The sequence below is a fragment of the Rosa chinensis genome, chromosome 3, assembly GCF_002994745.2.
Source record: "Rosa chinensis cultivar Old Blush chromosome 3, RchiOBHm-V2, whole genome shotgun sequence".
Lineage (NCBI taxonomy): Eukaryota > Viridiplantae > Streptophyta > Magnoliopsida > Rosales > Rosaceae > Rosa > Rosa chinensis.
Window position 1 is genome coordinate 36,283,359 of NC_037090.1, and position 24,572 is coordinate 36,307,930.

Here is a 24,572-nt window from a genome sequence, read left to right on the forward strand (position 1 = left end):
GTCGGGTCGGGCCGGGCCTAGTCAAAGTCAACAAAATTTAGGGCCGGGTAGGGTCGGGCCGGGGCTTAAATATACTAACCCTTACCCGCCCGAAAAGCCCGATCGCTAGGGCCGAAAGGGCCTGGTCGGGCCGGCCTTCCAAATAGGGCCAAATAGGGCCGAAATGGGCCGAAAAGGGCCTTAGTTTGTTTAACAAAAAAAAAAAACATTATTTTTCTTCTTCTCAAAATATGGCTCAATGGTATATATAGGTAATAAAAAACTCATTGTTTTTTATTGAGCATATTTAATACATACACACACACATATATAGGAATTAACTTATAACATTTATTAATATTAGTTAAGGTGGTTATATTCAATTAACAATCTATATGAATCTCCCAATATTAATTGTTGTGTAACAAAAAAATAGAAATTAAAGAAAACAAAACTTATGAAATCAATTACAAAGAAACAGATAAATTGCATATTATAAAAAAAAGAGAAATATAATTAAAAAATAGAAAAAATAAAGAATTATTAGGGCTTATTCGGGCAGGCCTAAAGGGCCGGGCCGGGCTTAGCCCTAACGGGCTCAAACGGGCTGGGCCGGGCTTCATTTTCATGGCCCATACCGTACCCTATTTTAGAAAGAGCCGGGCAGGGTCTGGCTTCGGCCCTACGGGCCAGGCGGGTTTAGGGCCAAAGGGCCAAATGATGACCCCTAGATGAAAGATTGTAATTTTTTGAAATTTATGGAACTTTAGAGGAACTGGATCCAATATTCATGTGCTTTTTATCCCTTAAGCTCTTAGATTTCTTATTTATTTTGGCAACGAATGAAGTAAGCAAGCAAATGATAGAGCTTAACTTTACCTTGATTAGCCCCTACGATGATCTAAATAATACAACCCAGTTGTGCTATATTGCTTAAAATTTATATTAAAGTCATTCCCAAATAAGTTAAAAAATAATCTTCTCAACTTTGATTTTCTTTACCTGAAATTCATTTATTTTGGTTGGCTTATCACTGATAATATTTTGACGGCTCTTAAGTTGATGCATTATCTATTAAACAATGACATACAAATAGAAGTAAGCACCCACTTATGAGTTATATTTTCTTTTATTACTCATCTAAATGTGAAATTAATGAAACCAATTCCCAAATCAAAAATAAAATAATTCAATACCCTCATCAGAGAATTGGTCATTCAACTAATAATCCAATCGGAATCTTTGTGAATTTCGATGGAAAAATTGAGCAATTGACGATGTGTGTCACGCCCCTGATTTTTAACACAAATAAAAATCGATATATAATCTCATAATTATACATGCGTGAATGTTCAGTCATCAATTTCAATACCTGGAAACTTTTTCCTTTTAAACTACACACATATTGATGCCCTGAACCTACTATGTCAATATTGACCCACTCCACATAGTCATATATTACACAAGCTTACGAATTAAATTGTCAACAACAAGATAAAACGTAAATGCTCCTCAGAGCTCACTACAAGTGGAAGTCTTTATAATGGTAAAGTCACAAAATTGGTTTCCTACCGTAATGCTGCCAGCACGCCACCTTAGGTTCAGCCACGATTACCCTGACCTGCAGGATTAACCCCTACACCGTTTGAATGGTGCACCGGGTTGCCACACAACAAACCCGGTAAGCTTTTGCAAGCCCGTATGAGTAAACTCAAAACCACAAAACAGAAACACATTCTTAACTCACCTCAACCTAACCACGTTTAGCAATTAACTCACAACTACAACCATCTGTTTCAAAATTTTCCATAACATGCTTATGTAGGTCAACTCGTGACTAAACTTCATGCTCAGATTCTCAACCTAGCATCCCATTACACAAATTCCCTATTAAACAAAACCTCCTCAGATAATGTTTGGAAATCCCTTGACGCACAACAGCAAATCACAAGGATCACACTCGTTTCATTCCCACCGAAAACCTTTGTCATCAACACGACATCAAGGTGAAAACAATGAATCACCTTCCTATCATCACACAAAGCACAATCGTCACACTATAGTCTTCAAGATAAATCAAACCATCAATCAATAAAATCAAGAAGAAACAAGGCAATCACAATTCAAAACAAGTCATAGAAATCATCATAACCCCACACTCTGACATCTATAGGTAGCTCTGACTATCACAGCAGTCCTCTCGATCTTTGTTAACTTAATAACAATTCAACTCCGCTACCGAGCTGCCATCACACAGATTGCGATCATCCAACAAATCATCACACAGATATCGCTGATCATCACACAGATAGCGATCATCCAACTAATCATCACACAGATATCGCCAGTCATCACACAGATATCGCTGATTATCACACAGATAGCGATCATCCAACTAATCATCACACAGATATCGCCAGTCATCACACAGATAGCGATCATCTCACAGATTCATTACACATATATCGCCGGTCATCACACAGATATCGCTGGTCATCACACAGATAGCGATCATCCAACTGATCATCACACAGATAACAATCATCACAAAGACTTATTGCTAGTCACCACACAGATAGCAATCATCACACAAACTTCACCAATTTTTCACACAGATATCCCTACACAAGCTTTACATGATAATCATCACAAAGATTCATCACATAGATGTCATCAATTCATCACACAGATATTTCTACACAAGCTTTACCATATCTTAAATCTCACTTAAAACAGTCATATTAGACCCATGGTATCTCAACCCATGATATTCTACAATCACAACTCAATACACAATCTCACTATTCTCGAGCAATAATGAACTCATTTCAAATATTGTTCGCCCCACAACGACGCCACCAACTCATATATATATATATATATATATATATATCACGCAAATATGTATATATACGAAATCATCCACTCAGGAATGTCATTAATACCACTATGGTCACAGTTAATCCCATAACTCCAAGACAATATGGTAATTAGGCTCAAAACGAATATCGTGAGATGTACTCACCTTTGAATCCCGCTGCGCCTACACACAATAATCAAGACAAGCACAAATCACTGTAATCCGCTCAACACAAGTCTGTCAAGTATCTAAACACATAAGGTCTCGACTTATTAACAATTCACAAATGATTTAAGTCAGAAACCCCTGTTTTGAACTAAAATCCCCAAAGTGACACCAATCGAGGCGAAACCACATCCGAGACTTCCCAAAGTCTCTGGAATACTTCCACGATCGATATACCAAAACCACAAGTCGATCGGAAACTCGAATCCTCACGGATCGAATAAATCGACCGGTATGAAACCATAAAAATCATAACAAATCCATACGAACTCCAAAATTTGCACATTATATATCGAAACGCTCGTATCAACGAGTAGAACATATATAATACCCAAAAAAATTACCTATATGGCCGGAAAGCCACCAGAACGCCGCCGCCGCCGGCCAAAACTCAATATTTCACAAAACTCCCAACATCAAAGCTGTTCATCTAAGCATGCTTGTGAATTTTCATAACTAGCTTGAAGTTAGAAAACAAGCATAAAGGGTCTAAAACTACCTCACAAGCTTTGGATTTTTGCTCAATCTGAGTTGAACCGATTTCCACGTAAATCGATCCAAACAAACACCATAGATCGATCCAGAAAGCTCCCATGAAGCCAAAGAAGGAAACTTGAAGCCGTGCCGTCGCCGGCGCTACGTTTTCCGGTTGGGTCTGAAAACACCAAAGTGCGCTGCCTTGCTGCGCCGAACACGGTGGATATCGCCGTTAGAGGATGCCACAGACACGACCAGACGAAGGAGACAAATAAGCTGACCAAGTTTCACGGCCAGAGATCACCGGAGCTGCGAGTTCCGACCGGGTCAGATCGCCGGGTTTGGATCGGGTCAGACTGAAGATTTCATTTCTGAAGGAGTTGACCGAGAGAGAAAAGACGGTTTCCGGAAATGGAAATGGAAATTATGAAGGAATTTTCTGATTTTCTCCATTTATACTAAAACGGAAACTTCTTCCGATAGCCATAACTTTCTCATACAAACTTCAATTGACGTGAATTACATGTCCACAAACTCATATCGACGCGCTCTACAACTTTCGTGAAGGAAGGTTTTGGAGAATCCCATCGAATGAAAAGTCAACCTTTGCAACCCCCCTAAAACCATATTCTTCGAATAATTATTCGCCCGAAACACTTCCGCTCCATCCACGAGCCACGAAACCGTCCAATAATCACAATTTAGATTCCGGAAAATTCTCGGAAAATAAATACGAATTTCCAGGGCATCACAATGTGGTTGGAGAGATACTAACATTGATATCATGTTAAACAACAACTAGCATGACCCACTATTGCATCATATTAGCCTACTAAATCGAATTGCATGCATGGTTTTAGGTAAAGAAATGTCATTAAAGTTTTATTTCTATACCTAGAAAATATTTATTTATGTCCACTAACTCTAACAGTTATCAAATGCTTTTATCTAGGCCTTTGGTTGTACGTTGCCTAGTAGGTAGATTTGATGTCGTCAGGCATGCATAGGCATTCGAGAAATAGTGTCCACCGCTTCTATATTTTTCAGTAGGTTACTTGTTTAACATACTTGTATATTATTTCGGTTAACTGTCTAAACTAATCTGATTGACCATTTTTTTTTTAAAGGGGACTAGTGTGGCTGCCCTCAAGCCTTGATACTACAAAATACATTGGGAGAAATGTAGAGACTGAACCTCATATTACAATAAGAATCAAGATAACATCCTGAAATAATACCTAGCAATTATTCCTCTAATCTTGCACTTTTGCTTAACCTATGTGTTTATTTATATATATTACATCTCACCATTGATTCCTTTTGATCTCCACCATTGATTTCAATTCTCTTGGCCTTTAAATAGCACTTTCTCTCTTCCAATACTATGCATCCCCTTTGCTTCTCATTTTGAAACATCAAAATCTCTCTTTTCTCTAGTTTTAGGTTAGTTTTTCATAGCATGTACATAGTTCTTTGACTTCGTGTGAGAAATAGGTATGTAGTCACTTGGGTTTCACCAAAACCGAAAGTTACTACACTCTCTAAATCAATCACAACACTTACTTTTATATATCCAAGCTCTTGTTCTTCCTTGTTCTTGAGGTTTGTGAATGTATATGATGTTTTGGGTTGTAAAAACCGAAAATCACATACCTTGAAGCAATTCTCTCATCATTTGACATCTTTGAGTGCTAGGAGGGAGGTTTGAGATCTCGGTTTGACTCTACCAAGAGTCAAACCCTTGGGTAGTCCTGTTTTCTTTTCCTTCTCTCTTTAGTTTGATGTTCATTTCTTGTATTTGTAATAACATGTGTTGTGAGTCGTTGGATTTGAGGTTAGGGCTATCCCTTGCCAAACTTATATGCAAATAATGTAAATTTTCATGTGTTTTGATGTTTATGCATGTTTTAAATCTACGGGCTTCTAAACTTTAATGCTTACTAAATGTGTTTGCTAGCTTAGTCACCTAGAAAACATGTTTAGGAAACTACTGAATCAGAAACTTGAACTTGACCACTTCTTGAATCCGTGAGTATGAGTAGCCTCTAGGTGGTGGCTTAATGATTCCTACGGGAAATGTTAAATTTCTTGAATTTCTTATTCCAAACTTAATGCATATGTCGGGAGTTTAATTACTCTAAGGGGGCTGTTAGGCTTCCGGCTCATAGCCCACTTATGTTTTAATGAAATATAAATGGGATTAAGGTTGTGTAATTAACTTCACTTTACCAAAGTTTGTTGAATTGCATGATTAGTTGGTTTCTTTGTAGCTTCACCAAAGCACTAAGGGAAATTTGTCAAAGCATGTTATCACATCAAATATGGGTTACATTTTGTGCATGAGTAAGGTTAGGTGTGATGCCTAAGTCTCTACTCCTCTCATTGATTTAGTCTCTACACTTTTATTAGCTTGGTATATTTTTGTGCAACTTAGTTTATTTTTAAAAAAATTGAAGTTTTTTTTTTTTTAATTGAAATCAACCAAGCGTTCACTACCACAATTGTTAATACCATCCTCATGATCTTTAGCTTCCAAAGGGCTAAGGTTGTGAACTTGTAAAAAGGTAGACTTACATGCTTTTTCTAGGTTTCTTTTAACGGTGATCTAGCTAGGGTAGAGTTACTCAATCCCTTGGGTACGATACTCTCACTTTCTCTTTACTAAAACTTGACCTCCTATACTTGGGAGTGGGGAACATAATTCATAAATTGCATACATATTTATACTCAAGGATGTCCCGATCAGGACTCTCCACTAAGTATATGTATTCTAACAATTACCAATTATCAAAGAGTACACAACTAGCTACTCCAGTTGCTTTGTAAGATTACTCTATCACAAAGAAGCATCATTACAAATAGCACAGCTCTCCTACTATGCTGTCGCATAGATACAAATTTAGTGACAGTGACACTTCATTTCATCCTACCATTAAGAAGTTGTGTCCATTTGGTCAAGTAAATGGCTCGCCGCCTCGCTAGGCCAGAGAAGGCACACTAAGTGCCATCATATAGAGATGGGGACATATTGCTTGCATAAAGCCGCATCTAATTAAACATAAAAAAGAAATAAAACATAAAATATAAAATAAAATAAAAATAGTTTCAGACCTGAGCCCATGTCCAAGCCAAAAAATCTCCCAGTGCTAGCTGAGAATGCAGACCGCCTATGTCACTCTGCAACATCTAGCACGCAGAGTCGCTGCCGTCCCACCATCGGCGGCATACCTGCCGCTCCGAGCAGACATTGGCCGTCTCTCCAACCTTCTGTCTTCCCCAACATGCCAGCAAGTGTCACCACCCCTTCCAACCACTCCCTTCCACCAAACGGCTCTAATCAACCCAAGTCGAATCGAAGTCCAATATGATCTTAGCCATTCAGATCCCATCCCCACCTCCACCCTCTCGTCACCACCAGGAGACCACACCTCCCATCATCGTCACTTTTCCCTTAAGGAGATCGACACCAGCCCCGCTCGCTAGCCGTCTAACTCACGCTGCTCTTCCCCGACATGACCTTCATGTGATCCGGACAACAAAGCTACCACACTATCTTCACTTCGATTGGATATCCATCTAAAAAACCAGACACTCGATCCATTCTAGCCCGTTTGACAATGCTGCCACGAGGGCGTGCTATCGGACAGGTCATATACTCTGGACGGAGGCGCCTAGGGTTTTGAGAGAGAAGTCCTCGATGTTAGAGAGAGTTTTCTTATTTTGATTGCCAACTTTATGTTGTAATAATAATTTGGAATATGAGATTTGGGATTGAGACCCCTTTATTTTATTTTATTTTATTTTGAGGGAGTTTGTTATTTTGATGAGAGCATGTACGCTCATTGGAGTCGTGATTGTTGGCATTTCTGGAAGTGTAGATTTTGCTTCTACAGGTTTTGAGCAATCTATTTTAGAAGTGATTCTACTGAATTTTCAGTTACATGTGTGACGTGGCGGGCCGACCACAAGGTGATTTGGAACAAAATTAAGTAAAAATGTGTTTTGGAGTTACATATGTGATACAGTAAGTAAAATTTATATATAAAGAATAAGAGGCTTAAAAAGAAATGAAAAAAAAATTAAATAAAAAAATAAAAAGGCCTCAGAGAAGTGCCCCCAAAACTTTGCCACGAAAAAGAACGAGACCAAAAGAAAAGGAGCCAGAGGAGTTGGGACGCTCAGAATCTTTGAAGCTTATAAAGTAGTTGGCCATTGAGAACACACTGGTCTTTCCATGTTCAACAACAGCGATAAAAATTTCAAACCTAGAACATTTCTAAACACTGTGAATGAGGGTTAACTGATAAATCTAAAAGGTAAAACAAGGATGAGCGACATATGAAATTTGAATAATGTGAAGCCTATCTGTCTTCTCGGTGTATCAAAAAGGACTCAAATCCTTGAGATTTGCAGCGGAACAATTGCTTCGAGCACTTCATCGCCAACATAAGCACGCTGCGACTTTTCCAATCTACCAAGTTTCTCCAAGAGATGATTCTGACAGTTTTCAGCTGCCATTAATCCTGCTGCATAAGCCCCATGTACAGATCCTTGATGATCCATGCTGACAGCTTCCCCTCCAAAGAAAAGGTTACCCAAAGGTGCTCGAAGCCTCTCGTATACATCTGCTGGCTTTCCAACCAAATCCAAAGAGTAACATCCAAGGGAATTCAGGTCTGTTCCCCAATGTGATACAAGATATTGAACCTGTTACACGACCAACCAAATGTAAGTCCATGAGTTCGACATCAATCAACTACTGATCACCATTATGCTGCCCAATTATATCATATCCTGGATTAATCGTGGACAAAGAATGTCCTTTTACACTTACAACTCTGAGCCACCATAGACAGTTCTAGATGGCACCAAGGTTGGCATCATACATAGATTCAACGAAAGTGAGAAAATATCTGAAAATAATGTACATACCGGCTCAGTTGCTTCGGGTAACATATTCTTGAGCTGATCATTCACAAATTTAACAGCAGCAACATCATCTAGACTTTCAAGGTCATATGCAAACCTTCCAGCACACATATAGACGAGGACTGGTTGCCCCGTTGTCTTGTGAAGATTGAGAAAATAAGCGCATCCATAAGAAGAAGGTGCAACAACTCCTAAGAGCTCTACATTCGGCCAGAAAACTTTATCAAATCGTAAGGCAATTTTGTTTTCATTGCCCACCCCAAGATCAGCAATTGCAGACATTTTCCACTCTGGTAAGGTGGGTTCGAACTCAATCAACTTGGCTTTAAGAACCCCAAGAGGTACGGTTATGATAGCCGCATCTGCAATGAAGTTTCTGCCATCTTCAGTTGTGAGCATCACCTTATTACAACCATTTGATATCTTTGTGACCCTGCTCATAATTTACAGTAGAGTTCAGGCCAAACAGAAAACACTCACACAAAAAAGATATGTTCACAATAGGATGTGTAATACAAATTTGCAACCAGAGCACTCAAACAGAATAAAAGGGTCAACCAAAGCCATATTAAATAAAACAACATGGTACAAAGAAGACGATTCTTTTTTACGAGAAACCAAATTTTATGAACAAAAAGAGAACATACAGATCAGAAAACAAATAGCACTAAATCAAACAGAATTATAATTCATCATAATGACCTTTTCTTTTCTTTTTCTTTTTTTGCAAACCACACACAACCCCCCACCACCCCCCTCCTCTTTTGCTATGCAAGTGTCTATTGTGAAGAACACTCGTGGAGAGAATAGTTTGCAAAAATGGGAGTGCTAATTTCACTCGTTATTATTTCAATTTTTAATATTTTAATTATTTTTATATGAGTATTAGATGCTACATCATCAAAATATACGAGCAAGTAAAATTTCTAAGAAGTGAGGAAGAGGGTTACATGCCACACTGGAGTTATATAAGATCGTCAAGTCAATACATAGTTTTGATGATTAAGTAAAACACAGGAAGTGCAGTAGTATTTACGTCTGATCTGCTGCTAGGTAGATGTGCTGTAGTGGCAATCCCAATAGGAGGATTTTTGAGGGAGCAAGGGATGAAGAGTTCTTTGGTGAAATATTTTGGCAATGACAGAATATATTCTGAATTTAGGAATTATTCTTTACATGTAATCTCTTATGATTCTAATGGTGTACTGCTTTAGCTTGTTTCTTGTTCCATTCCCCCAAACAAGGTCATGTAAATGCATGTTCAGTTATAGGACACAGGGGTAAGTACCTGTGACTCAACCGCACATCGATATCTTTTGCAAGAGTCTTTATTATGGGATCATAACCTTCCACCATAAGTCCATGACCACCAGAGAGAACATGCTCCTGTACAACAAGAACCGACAGCCGTGTAAGCCCTCACCAATAGATAACAAATTCTAGCTGACAGTTTTGCATCCAACCATAAATTTCCAATAAACAGAAACAGACAACACGTTCCTGTACCACCTCTAAACCAACTTAGGTGGCAGTTCATGTGGTTTTTGAAAACTGACAATGGCAAAGAGACCACATGGTATTACACAAATGTTTAAATGCCACATTACTGCCACATCATGTGGTGTTGGAAGTGATACAAAAAATGTGGTCAGCTTGGCGTAGTCCATCACTCCATCAAGGCTATAACAAGAGATTAAGGATATAAACTGCACACAAATCCATACATTATGGTTGATGATGCCTCAACAGTAGTGTTAGGGAGGAGGGCGTATTTATCCAAAATATTGATGTTGGCATCAAGAAACTGAAAACTCAAGGTTTCAGTGTCTGGTCTTGCTCATCAGCAAAAATTCTAATGCCATTAAAACCAGAATATTCATGATTATAATTTAATTAATGTACACGCTTCTCATATGCCTAACAATTCCATAAAATTTCATATTTGGTATCAGAATCTAGAAGCAAATTTGGGAGAACAAAAGAGAGAATTAGTTTCAAAAAGAATTGCAAGGGTGCCAACCAATTGCACCTTCGTGTCAGACAACAATTTCATATCTGGTATCAGAATCTAGAAGCAAATTTGGGAGAACAAAAGAGAGAGAATTAGTTTCAAAAAGAATTGTAAGGGTGCCAACCAATTGCACCTTCGTGTCAGACAACACACTATCATTAGTTGTTTTCTGTATATCCTCCTGTCATTGTATTTCAATCACTTTTCTTACTCTAAACAGTCCTTGGGGTAATACTAGTCTTGTACATTCTAAAAAGATACTAGAAAGAGGCATTTCTATGATCTATGGACATCACAACTGTATGGTCTACCCAGGAGAATTAATTACAAAAGTTTAGATAGTGCACTACCTGATCCCAGTTTTTCAGTGATATCATATCTGCATCTGCAGCAAACCATGCTTCCATTCGACACATGTACCATTGCAACACTGCTTGAGCAAGTCCTTCTTGTCTGCAGCAGTCAGAAGGTAAACAGCAAGAGTATTAAGATTCAACAGTTGAAGCATCATGCAGTAAAATGTGTATTTCTTCTGTTTATAATACCTTAACTCTGGATGCCTATTCAAGACAATCATTATTGCTTGGTGAACAGACATGTCATCAGTATGTTCATTCCTTACTTTCTCTGTCTACAGAAATCAAACAAGAAAATTTAGTTTAAAGGACTCCCAAAGAGCCAGGTTCATTACTCACAAAAAACAAACAATATCCACTACAAATGTACATCAAAGGTAGGTACCTCAGTGAGAATTCTCTTGAATATATCACCAACTTCAACGACCATCTGCTGAGGAACTTGTTTGCCGTCCATATCGAAAAGCGCAAAGCTAAAACAACATCCAGACATTCAGCACAACAGTTCTATTTGAATTTATGCTTGAATTATCAATGCCTGATCTGCTGGAAGATTCTAATTTGAAGTATGAGAAAAATTAAACCATCGATACCGCTTTGTTCTGGTACCTTTCAGATTAAAACCCCAGTTATATTTTTTTTTTTTGTCCCACAAATATTATGTGCTGAACACTATTAAAAGCATAAACCTCATATGCATTCACAAGATTAGTAATGTAAAAAATAAATGATATTGTACCTTTCCAAATCATGATCATACAACACAGAGTTGTCGCCGCTAGTACGATATAAAGTAAGTCCTAGACGGCGTATAAGTGGAGCCAAGGGATTCTCATTGCAAACACCATGTAGCCTGGAACATGTTCAAGACAAACAATTAATCATATTAGTTATTACATTGAATCTGTCTATTTATTTATTTAACCATCCTGTCTCTTCCCTCAGTTCAACTTGGAGGCATCCTTCATCCTATGTGAATAAGTTGCCAACTCAAGATATAAGTATATTCACCCTATTTGAAATTACATCAGCTAACAAGTTACGGAGACAACACATCCAATAGGAAATAATTCAGTAGTGATCATGTTTCAACAGTCCATAGTTTTGGGATTGACATGAAACTAGTATCACAGGAACCACACCACGGATTTGTTTATGAGATATACAACCACAAACCAAAGTACAATAAAAGTAAACGAGAGATCAAATTTACCATGATGCTCCCATATCTACTGGACAGCCAAATGAGTAATCAGTAAGAATCCGGCCACCGAGTCTATCTCGTGATTCGAGCAATGTCACCTGAAAAACGAAGATGATACAAATCTAAGAGGCCGGCGGATACAATTTGTCCATTGTAACAAAAACAAATCCTCTAATATATGCATGAGTGAGTGAATTGACCTTAAAGGAAGCGTCATGGAGAAGGCGAGCCGCTGCAACACCAGATATACCACCACCAACAACAATAACAGAAGGCCATGATGATGCATTGTGCTGCCTCTCAATGCGAGAAGGAATTGAGTCTGGTCATCACACAGATATAGACACAGTCAGCCATGAATAACAACAACAACAACAAACCCAATAATCCAAAATCAACAGTAAATGAAGTGACAGAGACGGAGATCAAATACCGTCAATCAAATCAGTAAAGAACGGATCTTTGGGGTCCATCGGAACAGGAATTATGGATTAATGGAACAGTAAAAAGGGGATTGGGGAATTGGCTTAAGAAAAAGGGTGTATAGGAATCTTGGCGACTAATTGGTAAGAATTATAAAGAAGGAAGATGAGAAGGCCAGCAATGAAGCGGCTGAGATTGGCAGAAGAATAGCAAGGCAGTTCCTTCATGACATTTATCATGAGACTCGCCGCATATGCTCTCTCTCTCTCTCTCTCTCTTAACAACACTCGCAAGCAATACCAATGGTGAAGAATAAGGAATATGGGAATAACCAGGTAATGGTACCACAATTACAAGGAAGGAGTACTAAGAAGAAGACAACCCCAAGTCGCCAATTTGCCAAAGACAACTAGGGAGACTCGGATCCAACACTCTCCACAACTTTTGCCTCTGTTCTCCAAGTTTATACGTAGCAGGAATCAACCTCCTCTTGTTTATATTTAAGCCTGCCTCCGATATTTTCATTTATTATTCATAATTACTAATTTGATTAAATTACAAATTAATTAGGTGATCACAACTCCAATACGTCTCCTTGATGTAATGCAAATTGCGTTACTTGCATGTGTGAAGTTCATGCCAGCAGGATAGGAGTCATATATGGCTAATCTTTCATTTCCATGTTTCTTTATGCAGATGTGCCAAAGCCAAACCTGGCCGCCTCTTCTGATTTTCAAAGAGTGTGTCAATTATTGAGAATCCCCTCTAGAATAATACCTTTGGCCCAGCACACCCTATAATTTCCATCCAATTTTCTACACGAAATTGTAACTATCACCCTTCAAACAAAAAAAAGGAAGGTCAACATATTTTCGAGAAACCATTATCTGTTGGATAGTTACTTTTAAGCTAACTTAGCAAAACAGTCGGCTGCTAAATTTGCTTTTCCTGCCGGACCAAGTCCAACTAACATTAGGAAAACAAGGTACTAAGCGCTGGATTTCAGCAACAAAAAGGAGCATAATCTTGTACATTAGAAAGAAAAGATGCAGGAATAGATCCCCCATCAATTATGTTTATCATTCAACAAGGACATATCGCGTCAAATTGGTTGGTCTGTATGAACCCGTAGCTGATAGATGCACCCGGAAGAATAGCGAATCCTTGAGCAATGTCGTTGTAGAGACGACGGCGGCAAAGAAGTTGTACTTGAATAGGCACCTACACTACTTGCTGAAGTTGAAGAGAATCAGTTTCATATCTTTTTCTCATGCACTTATCGAACAACTTCTCTACACCACTTGTGATTGCAAGGGCTCCAAGCTGAACACTAGACAATTTGAAGTATGTACTGCCAAGGACACCTAACATGTCTCCTCTGACGACACCAAACCCACCAATACTATTATTCGATGAAAAATCGCCATAAAATTGACCTTTAGCCAGCCTTCTGTTGGAGATTTCCAACACAATGAGCCTTGACGAAGGTATATGGCTTTAGGTTTCACCTGATAATCATGAAGCCAAGCATTAGAGAGAAAAACGATATCACCTGCAGTAGCTTCTTTATGCTCCCAAATTCTAGCATTCTTATCAGGCCATCTCCCCATATGAGAAACAGCAGATTATGGGGGCCTTGACAATGCTTGAAAGCAGTATAACAACCAAGACTTGAATGAATGGAAAGTGATTGAATTCAAGAAACACTCTGTGGAAGCTTTGGATTTGCCCTAATGACCTTCTGAGTGAAAGAGCAAGTGCAACAAAAGAGGGAGAGTAGTCTCGGGCTTTTCTGCATATAATGGACAAATAACACTCTCCACACAAACATGTTTAGAAAGCGACAATGAAATTAGGAAGAATTGACTGACGTGCTTTCCAAACACACAGCTGAAGCTGGAATATTAGGATGCCACACCATTTTTCCAGCGATATACCTTGATCATCCTCTGTATTAGCTTCCATAACAGAATCGTGAGATGGCTGGAGTGAAAGAGCAAGTCAATAGGTTGTTTTCACTGTTAACATGATCGAAGAAAGAAAGCCAATATCACATCTAATTTAGCTTTAGGAATGAGATATTTGAGAACATAGAACACGTATCATTTCATCACAGACAGAAATACAATCAACTAGAATTTTCTTATAACCAAGCCTCCACTTGACAGCTAATTTCCACCTCTCCCTTGACCGCTGCATTTTCCCTGACACAAGTGTTTTGGAATCTGTTTCTCCCTTCTTCAAAACATTAGCCCTAAAAGTACAAATCTCATCTGTTGATACAGATGAAACATTTGCAAACTCCAAAGGGGCATTAACATTTTGGATTTTGTCAATGACACTTAATAGAAGACTATCTTCTTCAAAAGTTGTTGGCAGATTCTTCATAGTACTGTTACACTTGTTTGAAATCCATCTCATAACAAATAACTCATTTTCAACTGAGAGTTGAAGCCCTGAATAAGCAAGGTGTCCAACAGATCTTCGCCGGTTTGCTGGGGTTGCCCATAATCGCAGAGCCGAAAGTAGAGCAAAAGAGGGCTTTCCACTTTGATGGATATATAGGGACTCCTTAGGCCATGAACAAGAGGAATATATTTCTGGTTCTAAGGGAACAAAAACTTTGTCATTTGGATTTTCATTTAAGAGAAAGCCATAGTGCTCAAGAAGCTCCAAATTTGTGTATGTTCCATAGCTCAAAAGCACCTACAGACGATGCGGTAATATTAAATACATTTCTGCTGTCCAAATTATAAAAAAATTATTTAAAAAATCATTAAAAAAAAGGATTAAAAATTTAAAACTCTGAGTACCTAAGAGCTAAGAGTTATCCAAAACATCAAATGGCTATCTATAGTAGTATACAGAAAATCACAATAAGTCACAACATTGTTCATGAGAATTCACTCACAGCCATAAACTCATTTTCATAACAGGAATTAGTGCAATTAATCAACATCAAAAGCAGATTCAGTAGAGGGATATCTCATTTTCATAAAAAAAATAAAAAATAAAAAAGTTGTGAACGCTTTGAGATCAAAGTAAAACTATGGATCAAATGCAACACCACAATTGACCATGAAACTCTAATAGCTTGGGCCAAATATTCTAACTAGATATCATTAAAAAAATGATACGGTTGGTGAATTTCCTTAACAAAAGGTTATACATAGCTCAACTAATATACATTAAACTAAACCCTCATCTTTGAGCTGCTATAAATATCTGCATAATCAATTTCCCAGTCACACAAAGTTGGTATGCCAACAGTTAAGAACCAAGGTTTCTTACACACAGCACTAACTAAATCAAGTACAGAGTGGACTAGTCAATATGCAACTTTAAGCCAGGTAAAAGATATCAGCACTTCTGCTTGATCAAAAGAAATGCAGAGGAGAAAACATTTTGAAGTACAGAACCAGGATGTAATGTTATGTCTTCATGTCAAAAATGCATTGGTACTCATATGTTGACAGAACATTAAAAAGAGTTATTGAGTGACATTAATAACTCTTTTTCACATAGCAATGCAAAACATAATCCGGTACTCAAACCAAGTGAATTGCAGTAGGTATATAATAGTAGATCATGGAATGCTAGATCATGGAATGCAACCAGCATAGCTAGAAGAAAGATGGCAATTTGTATATCCAACGATCAAGGACCTACACTATCCAGTAAAATCCCTTTCTTCACCTAATATTGGGTCATTGGGTGCATAATAACTACCTGGGTGCGTAATAACAATGAGCCTAAGAAAGAAAATGGTGTACAGTCTCACGCATCCTGTGAATAGATACAACACAATAACAGAAGAAATCTTTTTGCGTCCACAACAATATGCAGCGATGATTAAATGGTGGACCCTTTTTCAAAGAAATTCACTAACCCTAAAGTGAGCAATCAAAATACCTAGTGCCTGTTGCACATATTCTAAAGAAAGAAAACAGAAATTAGAATTGAAGTAACAACAACAGCCATAAATTATAATGCAGGACCAATAGTTTTGTTAGAAAGGGATATCCACTTTTGAAGTCAAAGAACTGAACCTGTTGACCAAATCTGACATCAAGGACACTACAATAAAAAAAGGAATGCCTATTGCCATGTCTTGCATGCATCAATTCAAAATGTAATGTCATTTAAGAGATAGCAGCTTACAAGTTATTAAGAGTCACCATAGTTAAGTCTTACAAACCATTACTTCATTTGACATATCATAAGTCTTCATTCAATTTCACTTACATTTTGCGGGTCTCTTACCATCTAATGAACTTTTCTAAAGATAAAGCAGTGGCTTTCAATTTTAAATCTGCTGCTTAGGATATTGCACTTTTGAAGAAAATTTACAAAATGTTTGGTGCCTTGATATTGCCTTCCATGCTTTATTCACTCGGCCTCGTTCTTGTCTGTCAAAATTATATGTAAACATAGAAACCTATATCTTAATCTTATTCTATTACTCAGTTTCTATCATGACCAGATTTTTTTTTTCTGTCTACAACCCACCATAATCAAAGGTAACCCCAACCTTGTATGACTCTACATCAAATCAATCCCACTTTTTACACCTACAGTATAGCTGCCATAATTTCCTTGTAACTCATCATAACTTTAATGCCTCATCTCACCTACCTCCAAAAGTTCCTTTCTGAGATACTATCTGATGTTCCAAAATGTGATCATCAGTAGGACATTCAGATTAGGTTTGGAATATCTCTCAACTCATGTAGTTCACCCTGTCCTCGAAAAAGACCTTAACCTTTTAAGAGCATTCACCTTTACCATCAGAATTTTCCTAAGTTCTGATGCCACTATGGTAATTTTTTATTCATTGGTACAGAAGTTGAATCACAGAAACTACGGGAACGGGCATCACGGTGAAACAAAAATAGACTAACCCAATAATACAATAAAATTATCCTTCACAGTCAAACTTTATACCCAGAAATGAAGAATAAGTTTCCCATTGAAGAACTAGATTAGTGTTCGTAGATGTGGCCCATAAAGCTAGGAAAATGAAGGAGGTTAAATGGGTACCAGAAAGCTACTATACAACAACAGAATGACAAATCATATGCTGAATAAAAGAAGAAAAGAATTCCATAATACCTGCTCTCCTTTTCTATAACTTTTCTTCGCATAGAAGCAATATGCCCCAACATCGTTCTCAAACCTGCCATCAGTTAATCTTCCCGAATCAGAATCAAGCTGCTCCATATCTAGAATACACGAAGTTTCCCCGTTCACTGTAGAGATATCCTGTAAGGCCAAGTCATGTGTTCTATGCTCCATATTTTCAAAATCAGATTCTTCTACAGGTGCAGAATAATTAAATAAGTCTCCCACAGGACATAAACACCCAGCTCCATCCCATGGTATATGCATCGTCCGTGAGGATACCTTCAAAGGAAATAAATGATTAACAGCTAGAAACATTATTTGAAATATTTATATAATAGTGAGTGAGAGAGAGAGAGAGAGAGAGAGAGAGAAATCAAACATATATAAGACTGCACTCGCTGAAACAAGTAACAGAAGTGATGCACAAAAGAAACAGTGATATATTAGTGAGATTAATCACTCTGAAAAATAACTCTTGTCATCCTGGCATTATATTGTCAAGAATACAACAAGCAAATGACTATGGCAACTTTATGTCAAAGTTCTGAATACGGTAAAACTCGAACCCTAAGCACGACTACTCCTCATAATATAGGCTATTCCAAAACAATAAAATACCTATAAAATTTAAAGATCCATACTTTTGAACAACTAAATATACAAATCTTAATCAAATAATAATCAGTATACAAAAACTAAATCTAATTTAAACCCAAAGCCCACATTAACTAAAACTCCAGGACCAAGCAAACAAGCATGATGCTCATTAGTCATTAAGAAAGGAAAAAGGTACACTCACAGTTGCAGAAGCCCAAAGCCATGCCCTAAATGTCCGAAGTTGCGGCTTGAGCTTAAGTTGTTCCATGAGTGCATTGGTCTCTTTCCACTCAAACTCAGCCTTGGAAATGGCCTTATCAGCAGCCCAGATAGCATCGTCCACCTAGCAAGCATATGACATATAGAAAAAAGCAAATTTTTAACACAAACTTCCATATCTTAACAAAAGAAAGAAACAGATTAAGCAGGGATGAAAAAGTGAACCTGCATAGCTTGCTTCTCAAATTCACCAAATGTTGCTATAATGTCATAACTGCGCGGCAAATTGATCAGGTAAGGGTGCCACCATGAAGTCTTCCCTTTACCCATTTCGTACAGTAAACAAACCGTCAATGTCTGCATATAAAGAAAACCATTCAAGAATTCAACTTTAGCATAAACAAAGAATTGGGTCATCTGGGTTGTAAGTAATGTAAAAGATTAGACAATAAACAGAGCAAAAGAATGAATGAATGGAAAAACCTGGGTAGAGGAGAGAGAGCTATGGGCATTGACAGCAACAGAGAGTTGATCATCTTTCAACAACAAACTTTCCCTTGTAAACAGAGCCCATTTTGGAACTTTGAGAACTAACTCTCCTTTTTCAAGATCACGAGCAGCGCCCAAACCTCTCCTGCAGTTTGTGAATTGTTAGGCTCAATAATTTCAGACAAGCATTGTGGGTTTATACTAGGAATTGCATACCCGCCTGCGCCATGGAAGTAGGAGACGACGAGAGAGTGGCCCAAACACGAAAGCCCGCGACATTTTGAGTCTGATATCCCACACTCCGCCGCCCATTTCAGAAGCCTTTCGAGGTTGCCTTCTTCTTGCTCCATGTTAAGTCGTTTACTCTGATGCCATGATTGGTCATACAATGTTGCTACCATTTTTTTTTTTTTTTTATAGAATATAGACTTATAGAGATATACTAGGTTGATATAAATAGGAAATTAAATTTATTGGAGCTCTTTTAATGAGCATTAGTTGATGATTTTCTAATCAACGGTTTAAAATATTCATTTTTCAATTACATTACTGTAAATCAATCGCTCGATGTTTGTGTATAAATGAATGAATAAACCACTTAGTTATTAGTTCTATATGTCTATAATGACAAGACCAACCGAAAACAACAAATATCATCGAGCTCCCCATATCCTCCCTCTGCGAATCTAAACCCCTCGATTCCCCTCCTTTTGCAGCCCCGACTAAGAGTTATTGTTCTTCATAGATCAAAATTTCATAATTAAAGCTCATAAACAAAAATCAACAAAACTAAAACCAAACACACAAAAAACTCTGTTCTCCTTCGATGAAATACAAAATCAAGAAACAAATAACTATACATCAATTTAAAAAATTAAATAACTATAGAAAATAAAGAAAAAATATAAAAACTAAAATGTTCAACCTCATATATAGGTACAATTATTTTCAACTGAAAAACAGGTAAAATTTGTATTTATATTATACGAATTTTTTTTTTGAAAGTATCATACAATTGACGTTTCAAAAAAATCACACGATTTTTTTGAAGGTGTGTATCTTATACTGCATAGCAAATAAATATATACTCACTTAAATATTATAACTCTAATACATGTATTTAAGTGACTGTATATGTCAAACAAAGGTGAAAGCTTAACAACATACTATATATACCTAATCTACAGTCACATAAACAAAAAAGAAACTTTTTTTTTAAAAAAAAATTTTGAGGGTTGGTGCGGCTGCCCTCAAACCTGATTAATGAAACTGTCGAATATAAGGAGGGGACATTAAGCCTAAACTCATGATTACAAGAAGCATATAGAGAATATCCCGAATTAGTATCAGGAGTTTCTACAAAATACATGTATTCTAACAAGCACCAATTAGCAAATAGTGCGTTACTGGCTATTCTATTTGCTTTGACATAGTTGTGACATACCAGAAATGTAACTCTATTACAATGAAACATAATTATCAAAATCACAGCTTTCCTACTATGTAACAGTTGAAAAATAATCCGACGACACTTAGTTTTATCCTGCCACTAGGAGGTTGTGACCATTTAACAATATATTGTCGCCTCGCCAGGCTAGACAAGGCACTTAGAGTGCACACACAGTCATTTAGCCCGACTAGCCCTACAAAATACATGCATGGACTTATTACACGCAAAAGGCGAGACAACATTAACTAACTAAAATAAATAAAACTTAAAACAAAAATAATACAACCATCCAAGGCAAGGCCCAGAAAGAGGGCCCAAGCCCAAGCCTCAACCCAAGAGACAAGATAGACAGAAGCTGCCAGCCAAGCCTGGCTCAGCCCTACCACTATCACCGCCAATGGACCACAAACCGCTCCTTGCCGCAAGAGTTGTGACTCCTCTATCTCGGCCAATAACCTACCAAGATCTGAATTCTGTTTACATCCAAACCCAAAACAAAGCAAGTTATCCATGACAGCAAAAAGGGAACAACTTGATCCTAGCTTTACCACCGCTAGCCCACCGCTACCAGATGACTAACAGAAACCGTGTCACACCAGATTTCGAACCAAGAAACCTGATGCTACAACAGATCCCGCCACCATAACTCTTATCCCCTCCAACCTAGCGACATCAGTCAACCACGACCCCCATCCAACCTGTAAACTTGACTCGCCGAAACTAGATGTAATACCTGGCATTGAGAAGTTAATAAAAGAATATGTGAGCCCGAATATCGAGCTTAGGTGACATAGTTCGATAATTTACTTATTGATCTCGATAAACGTTAAAGCACTCGAGAATATTTTCAAAACTTTTCACATAGTACAATCTTTAGTAAGAGTTGGATAATAAAGTACACGACACGACAACTTCGTGGAAATTTTCGGGGAATTTTCCGAGTACCCGACCTATTTACGGTAATTTTATGAAGTTGTGGGATTTAAGAAATTAAATCAAGAAATTAAATCAAGAAATGGAAATTTGGTGGAGCAATGTGAGCCATTGATCCACTCACCGCTTGATCAGGACCGTCCACTGTTAAATGGACCAATCTACTTATATGTGTTGATCAAATCAAGAAGAGGGGGGAGGAAGCGAGAAACTTCTCGCAGCACCGCCTTATCTCTCTCTTGAGGTCTATATGGAAGTCTCTGGAAAAAAAAAGAAGGAAACGGAGGGGAGAAGGTTAGTGAAAAGAAGAGGAAGAAAACTCATCCATGGGGTTCCTGATCGCTCCCAACTCCGTACCAGCTCTCCTTAGAGGATAGATGGATAGAGAGAGAGAGAGAGAGAGAGAAGGTTTCGGGTATTAAATAAAAAGGGTCAGGATGTTATAAATGGTACCAGAGCAGGGATTAGTTCCCTTGGGATTACCCTGCGCTGGAGGAAGATCTATGGTACCTTCAGGGCAAATTCTGATTGCCAAGCCTTAATTTCACGAAACTCTGCTCGTCAGCTGACTTCGACGGCTAAACGCTCCATCTTCTGGTACTCAGGTGATCCTAACTTCTTCATGAAAGTTTCTTAGAATTGTGTCTTCTAAACCGTGTTCAAATTTTATGAAAATCCAATGGTTGGATCTGTCCAAATCAAGGTAAAACTAATGGTTCTTCATACAAATTCTATGTTGGGATAAAATGAAGAATTGACTCCAATTCGCGTTTTCATGTTCTATATTCCCTTTAGAAATCCGGATTTATTTTCTATTAGTCTGGGTTAGGGTGTTTCACTAGACAACACAGCCCCACAGTGACCCCTATCTCTCTTGCTACCCACCACTGATCCCCACGATCCAGAACGAGGAACCCACTATCACCCAATGACAGAGCCCGTCTGATGACAGCATCCATTGGTAAGACGGAATTGATAATGTAAAAGCATCTTTAGCAGCCTCTCTATTGATTTTTTTTCTATTGGAACCTCCAAATTTATTCATTTGACCTCACATGCTTTTTTCACCTCTTATCAAATTTTCAAATACTAAATTTACTCACTAAACCTCACTCAAGTTCCTAAAATAACCTTACTCATATAATTTGTAAACGAACTATTATCTTTAAAAATTTGACTATTTCAATGATTTAATCATTCTATAGATCTTAATTATGTACATCCCCATTAATTAATCAGACAACATAAATCTCTTATCCAATAAAAAAAAATTAAACACAAGGTATTGGGTTTCAAAAATTAATTTCTAATTAACAAGAAAATGTTTTGACATGAACTATCTTGTGTTTTTCTTTTATATTTTTTTTTCTCTTTTAGCTGTGTAAAAGAAACTTAAGATTATAATTTTTTCTTAATGTTATTTTTTCTCTATTTTTGTACTTCATTATTAATTATTTCAAAAAAAATTTAATTTTATATTTTTGCTAGGTTTTTTTTTTAAGGAAATGATGGAAAAGGTCACATTAGAGTGTGAAATGATAAAAAGGTCACCTAGTTTCCCACGTGATAAAATGGTCCATCATGAATTGTCAGTAATATTAATTTAGTCCTTATTAATAATGAGGTGATGTTAAAAAATGTCAGTTTTTAATTTTTTTATTCTGATTCTGCCCTTTAAGCTAGTACACGTTTGGAGAAGATTTGTGAGAGAATCTTCATATCTAATTCCTCCTGATCTTTCCTCTCTTTCCTCTCTGTTAATCTCATTGCATTATCTTATTCACTTTCCTCAGGTTGAACCAGATGTTGGAGATAAAATTCCTCATAGAAAAAAAATTCACAGTCTTTTTCACTCTCACTCTCTCGAGATCTCAAACAATTTTGATCGGTTTCTTCCGCCATGATCCGCTGAAACACGTCGTCGTTGGCGAGAATGGAAGGACTCTAACGTCTTCGGCGACGATGCCTTCGCCGCGATCTGCAACAAGTACGACCGATACGGCATCGACAAGTAGAAGGACTCTAATGTCTCCGGCGACGATGCCTTCGCTCGCCTCTACTCTGCCATCGAGTTCAACATTGAAGCTGCTCTTCAGGTTCAGTCTCTTTCTCAGTTTCTTTCTGATTCAAACTGTGTGTTTCAGAGTGATGAAATCTCTTTGAGAATTCAGAATTTCGAATCTCTTTAAAATTGACTAGAATTTTAGTTATGATTTGATCATATTGTTTTTCAAATTGAGACTGAATTTTGAGTAATTTTGATCTGCAGAAAGCGGAGCTTGCTTCAAAAGAGAAAAGTAGGGCATTTGCAGTTGCTCTGAATGCCGTGATTCGCCGGACCAAGGCTTGATTGCTTAAAGAGGTTCCCAAGTTGCAGAGATTGGCTGTAAAGAAGGTTGGCCTCCACTGTTTGAATCAATTCTATTATCGTGCTTCTTAGTAATTGTGCATTTTCATAAAACTGTTTGAGAAATTGATGTTTAGTGTGCTACATTCTAAAACTGAAAATTGAAAGATGATTGCACTCAGATACGGTGTTTTAGTACTCGATAGTAAATTGAAGTGGAAGAACATGTGTAGTTGAGTTGTCAATTTTGCCTGTTTAGTATAGAATTCCTGATTGCTTAGGGTTTGTGCAGTGAGGTTTATAAATGCTACTATTTGCTCACAGGTTAAAGGGCTTTCATTTGAAGAGTTTGCTGCTCGTAATGAGTTGGTTGTAAGGTTTGTTTACAGAAAAAGACAAAACTGGAAGAAACCACAGTTTTGCTTGGGAAAAAAAAAGCCTATGTAGAATTGAATCGATTGACAATAGGTCAAATCAGTTTCCCCTCTTAAAAATGATGCCTCTTGGAAATAATCTTGTAAATTGACATGTAAAGGCCGTCTTCAATGGATTTTTGTGTCATTCTCTACTTCCCATTCAGTTTTGAGAATTTCCATGTGCTAGATTAAGGTTAGTGTAAAGATAATCTCCCTAGAATCAAGGTGCTAATTTGAAGGCTTCTTATTGGTTGGATGACACAGGAATGATGATGTGGAATTATTTGATTGGCTACTGCTGTGTGGATTAATCAGATGAATCCTAGAAAATAAAAAGAAGAATTTTGAAGGCTTGGAGACCAAGTTGCCATCCTCCTATAAATATGTGCATCATTGGGACGTTTCACACTCCACTTCACACACCACTTCTCCCATAATTCTAAACACCAAAAATTCTCTCCATTTTCTAGTCTTCAGAAGCTCTGCGTCTCAACCAAGGAGGAGAAGAAATCATGCAATACATCAAGATCCTA

At 37.5% G+C, this 24,572-nt stretch overlaps 2 protein-coding genes and 1 long non-coding RNA gene across 4 annotated transcripts; 1 reads left to right on the forward strand and 2 right to left on the reverse strand.

Annotated features, from left to right (window-relative positions):
• Positions 1-7,710: 7,710 nt before the first annotated feature.
• On the reverse strand, positions 7,711-12,944 carry LOC112191920 (polyamine oxidase 5). Its single transcript, XM_024331409.2, has 10 exons — positions 12,475-12,944; positions 12,242-12,363; positions 12,051-12,139; positions 11,577-11,690; positions 11,223-11,310; positions 11,027-11,112; positions 10,832-10,934; positions 9,759-9,856; positions 8,474-8,903; positions 7,711-8,248 (listed from the first exon to the last, which is right to left on the reverse strand). Exons 1-10 carry the CDS (start codon positions 12,512-12,514, stop codon positions 7,934-7,936), a joined length of 1,485 nt encoding a protein of 494 aa, XP_024187177.1. The 5' UTR covers positions 12,515-12,944; the 3' UTR covers positions 7,711-7,933.
• Positions 12,945-13,333: 389 nt separating this feature from the next.
• LOC112191919 (protein SET DOMAIN GROUP 40) lies at positions 13,334-19,313 on the reverse strand. Of its 2 annotated transcripts, none has more exons than XM_024331408.2 (6): positions 19,114-19,313; positions 18,888-19,038; positions 18,630-18,761; positions 18,388-18,528; positions 17,577-17,867; positions 13,334-15,170 (listed from the first exon to the last, which is right to left on the reverse strand). In XM_024331408.2, the coding sequence occupies exons 1-6, from the start codon at positions 19,203-19,205 to the stop codon at positions 14,532-14,534; spliced, it is 1,446 nt and encodes a 481-aa protein (XP_024187176.1). In that variant the 5' UTR covers positions 19,206-19,313; the 3' UTR covers positions 13,334-14,531. The 2 variants fall into 2 exon arrangements, with proteins under 2 accessions (XP_024187176.1, XP_024187175.1); XM_024331407.2 differs by having other exon boundaries at positions 19,110-19,270.
• A 3,713-nt stretch (positions 19,314-23,026) lies between these two features.
• On the forward strand, positions 23,027-24,060 carry LOC121052367. Its single transcript, XR_005808827.1, has 3 exons — positions 23,027-23,372; positions 23,546-23,671; positions 23,948-24,060. It is a non-coding gene; the product is annotated as an uncharacterized LOC121052367 (long non-coding RNA).
• Positions 24,061-24,572: the final 512 nt, after the last annotated feature.

What these genes read in the sequence shown, in the direction of transcription:
- LOC112191919 (XM_024331407.2), bottom strand. Translation starts at nt 19,243, where the DNA reads ATGGAGCAAGAAGAAGGCAACCTCGAAAGGCTTCTGAAATGGGCGGCG. An exon ending in TACTTCCATGGCGCAGGCGG is followed by an intron (nt 19,039 to 19,109) that starts GTATGCAATTCC and finishes CACAAACTGCAG; the next exon opens with GAGAGGTTTGGGCGCTGCTC. An exon ending in GTTATAGAAAAGGAGAGCAG is followed by an intron (nt 15,171 to 17,576) that starts GTATTATGGAAT and finishes CATCGTCTGTAG; the next exon opens with GTGCTTTTGAGCTATGGAAC.
- LOC112191920 (XM_024331409.2), bottom strand. Translation starts at nt 12,514, where the DNA reads ATGGACCCCAAAGATCCGTTCTTTACTGATTTGATTGACG. An exon ending in TCCATGACGCTTCCTTTAAG is followed by an intron (nt 12,140 to 12,241) that starts GTCAATTCACTC and finishes TTCGTTTTTCAG; the next exon opens with GTGACATTGCTCGAATCACG. An exon ending in GTAGATATGGGAGCATCATG is followed by an intron (nt 11,691 to 12,050) that starts GTAAATTTGATC and finishes AACATGTTCCAG; the next exon opens with GCTACATGGTGTTTGCAATG.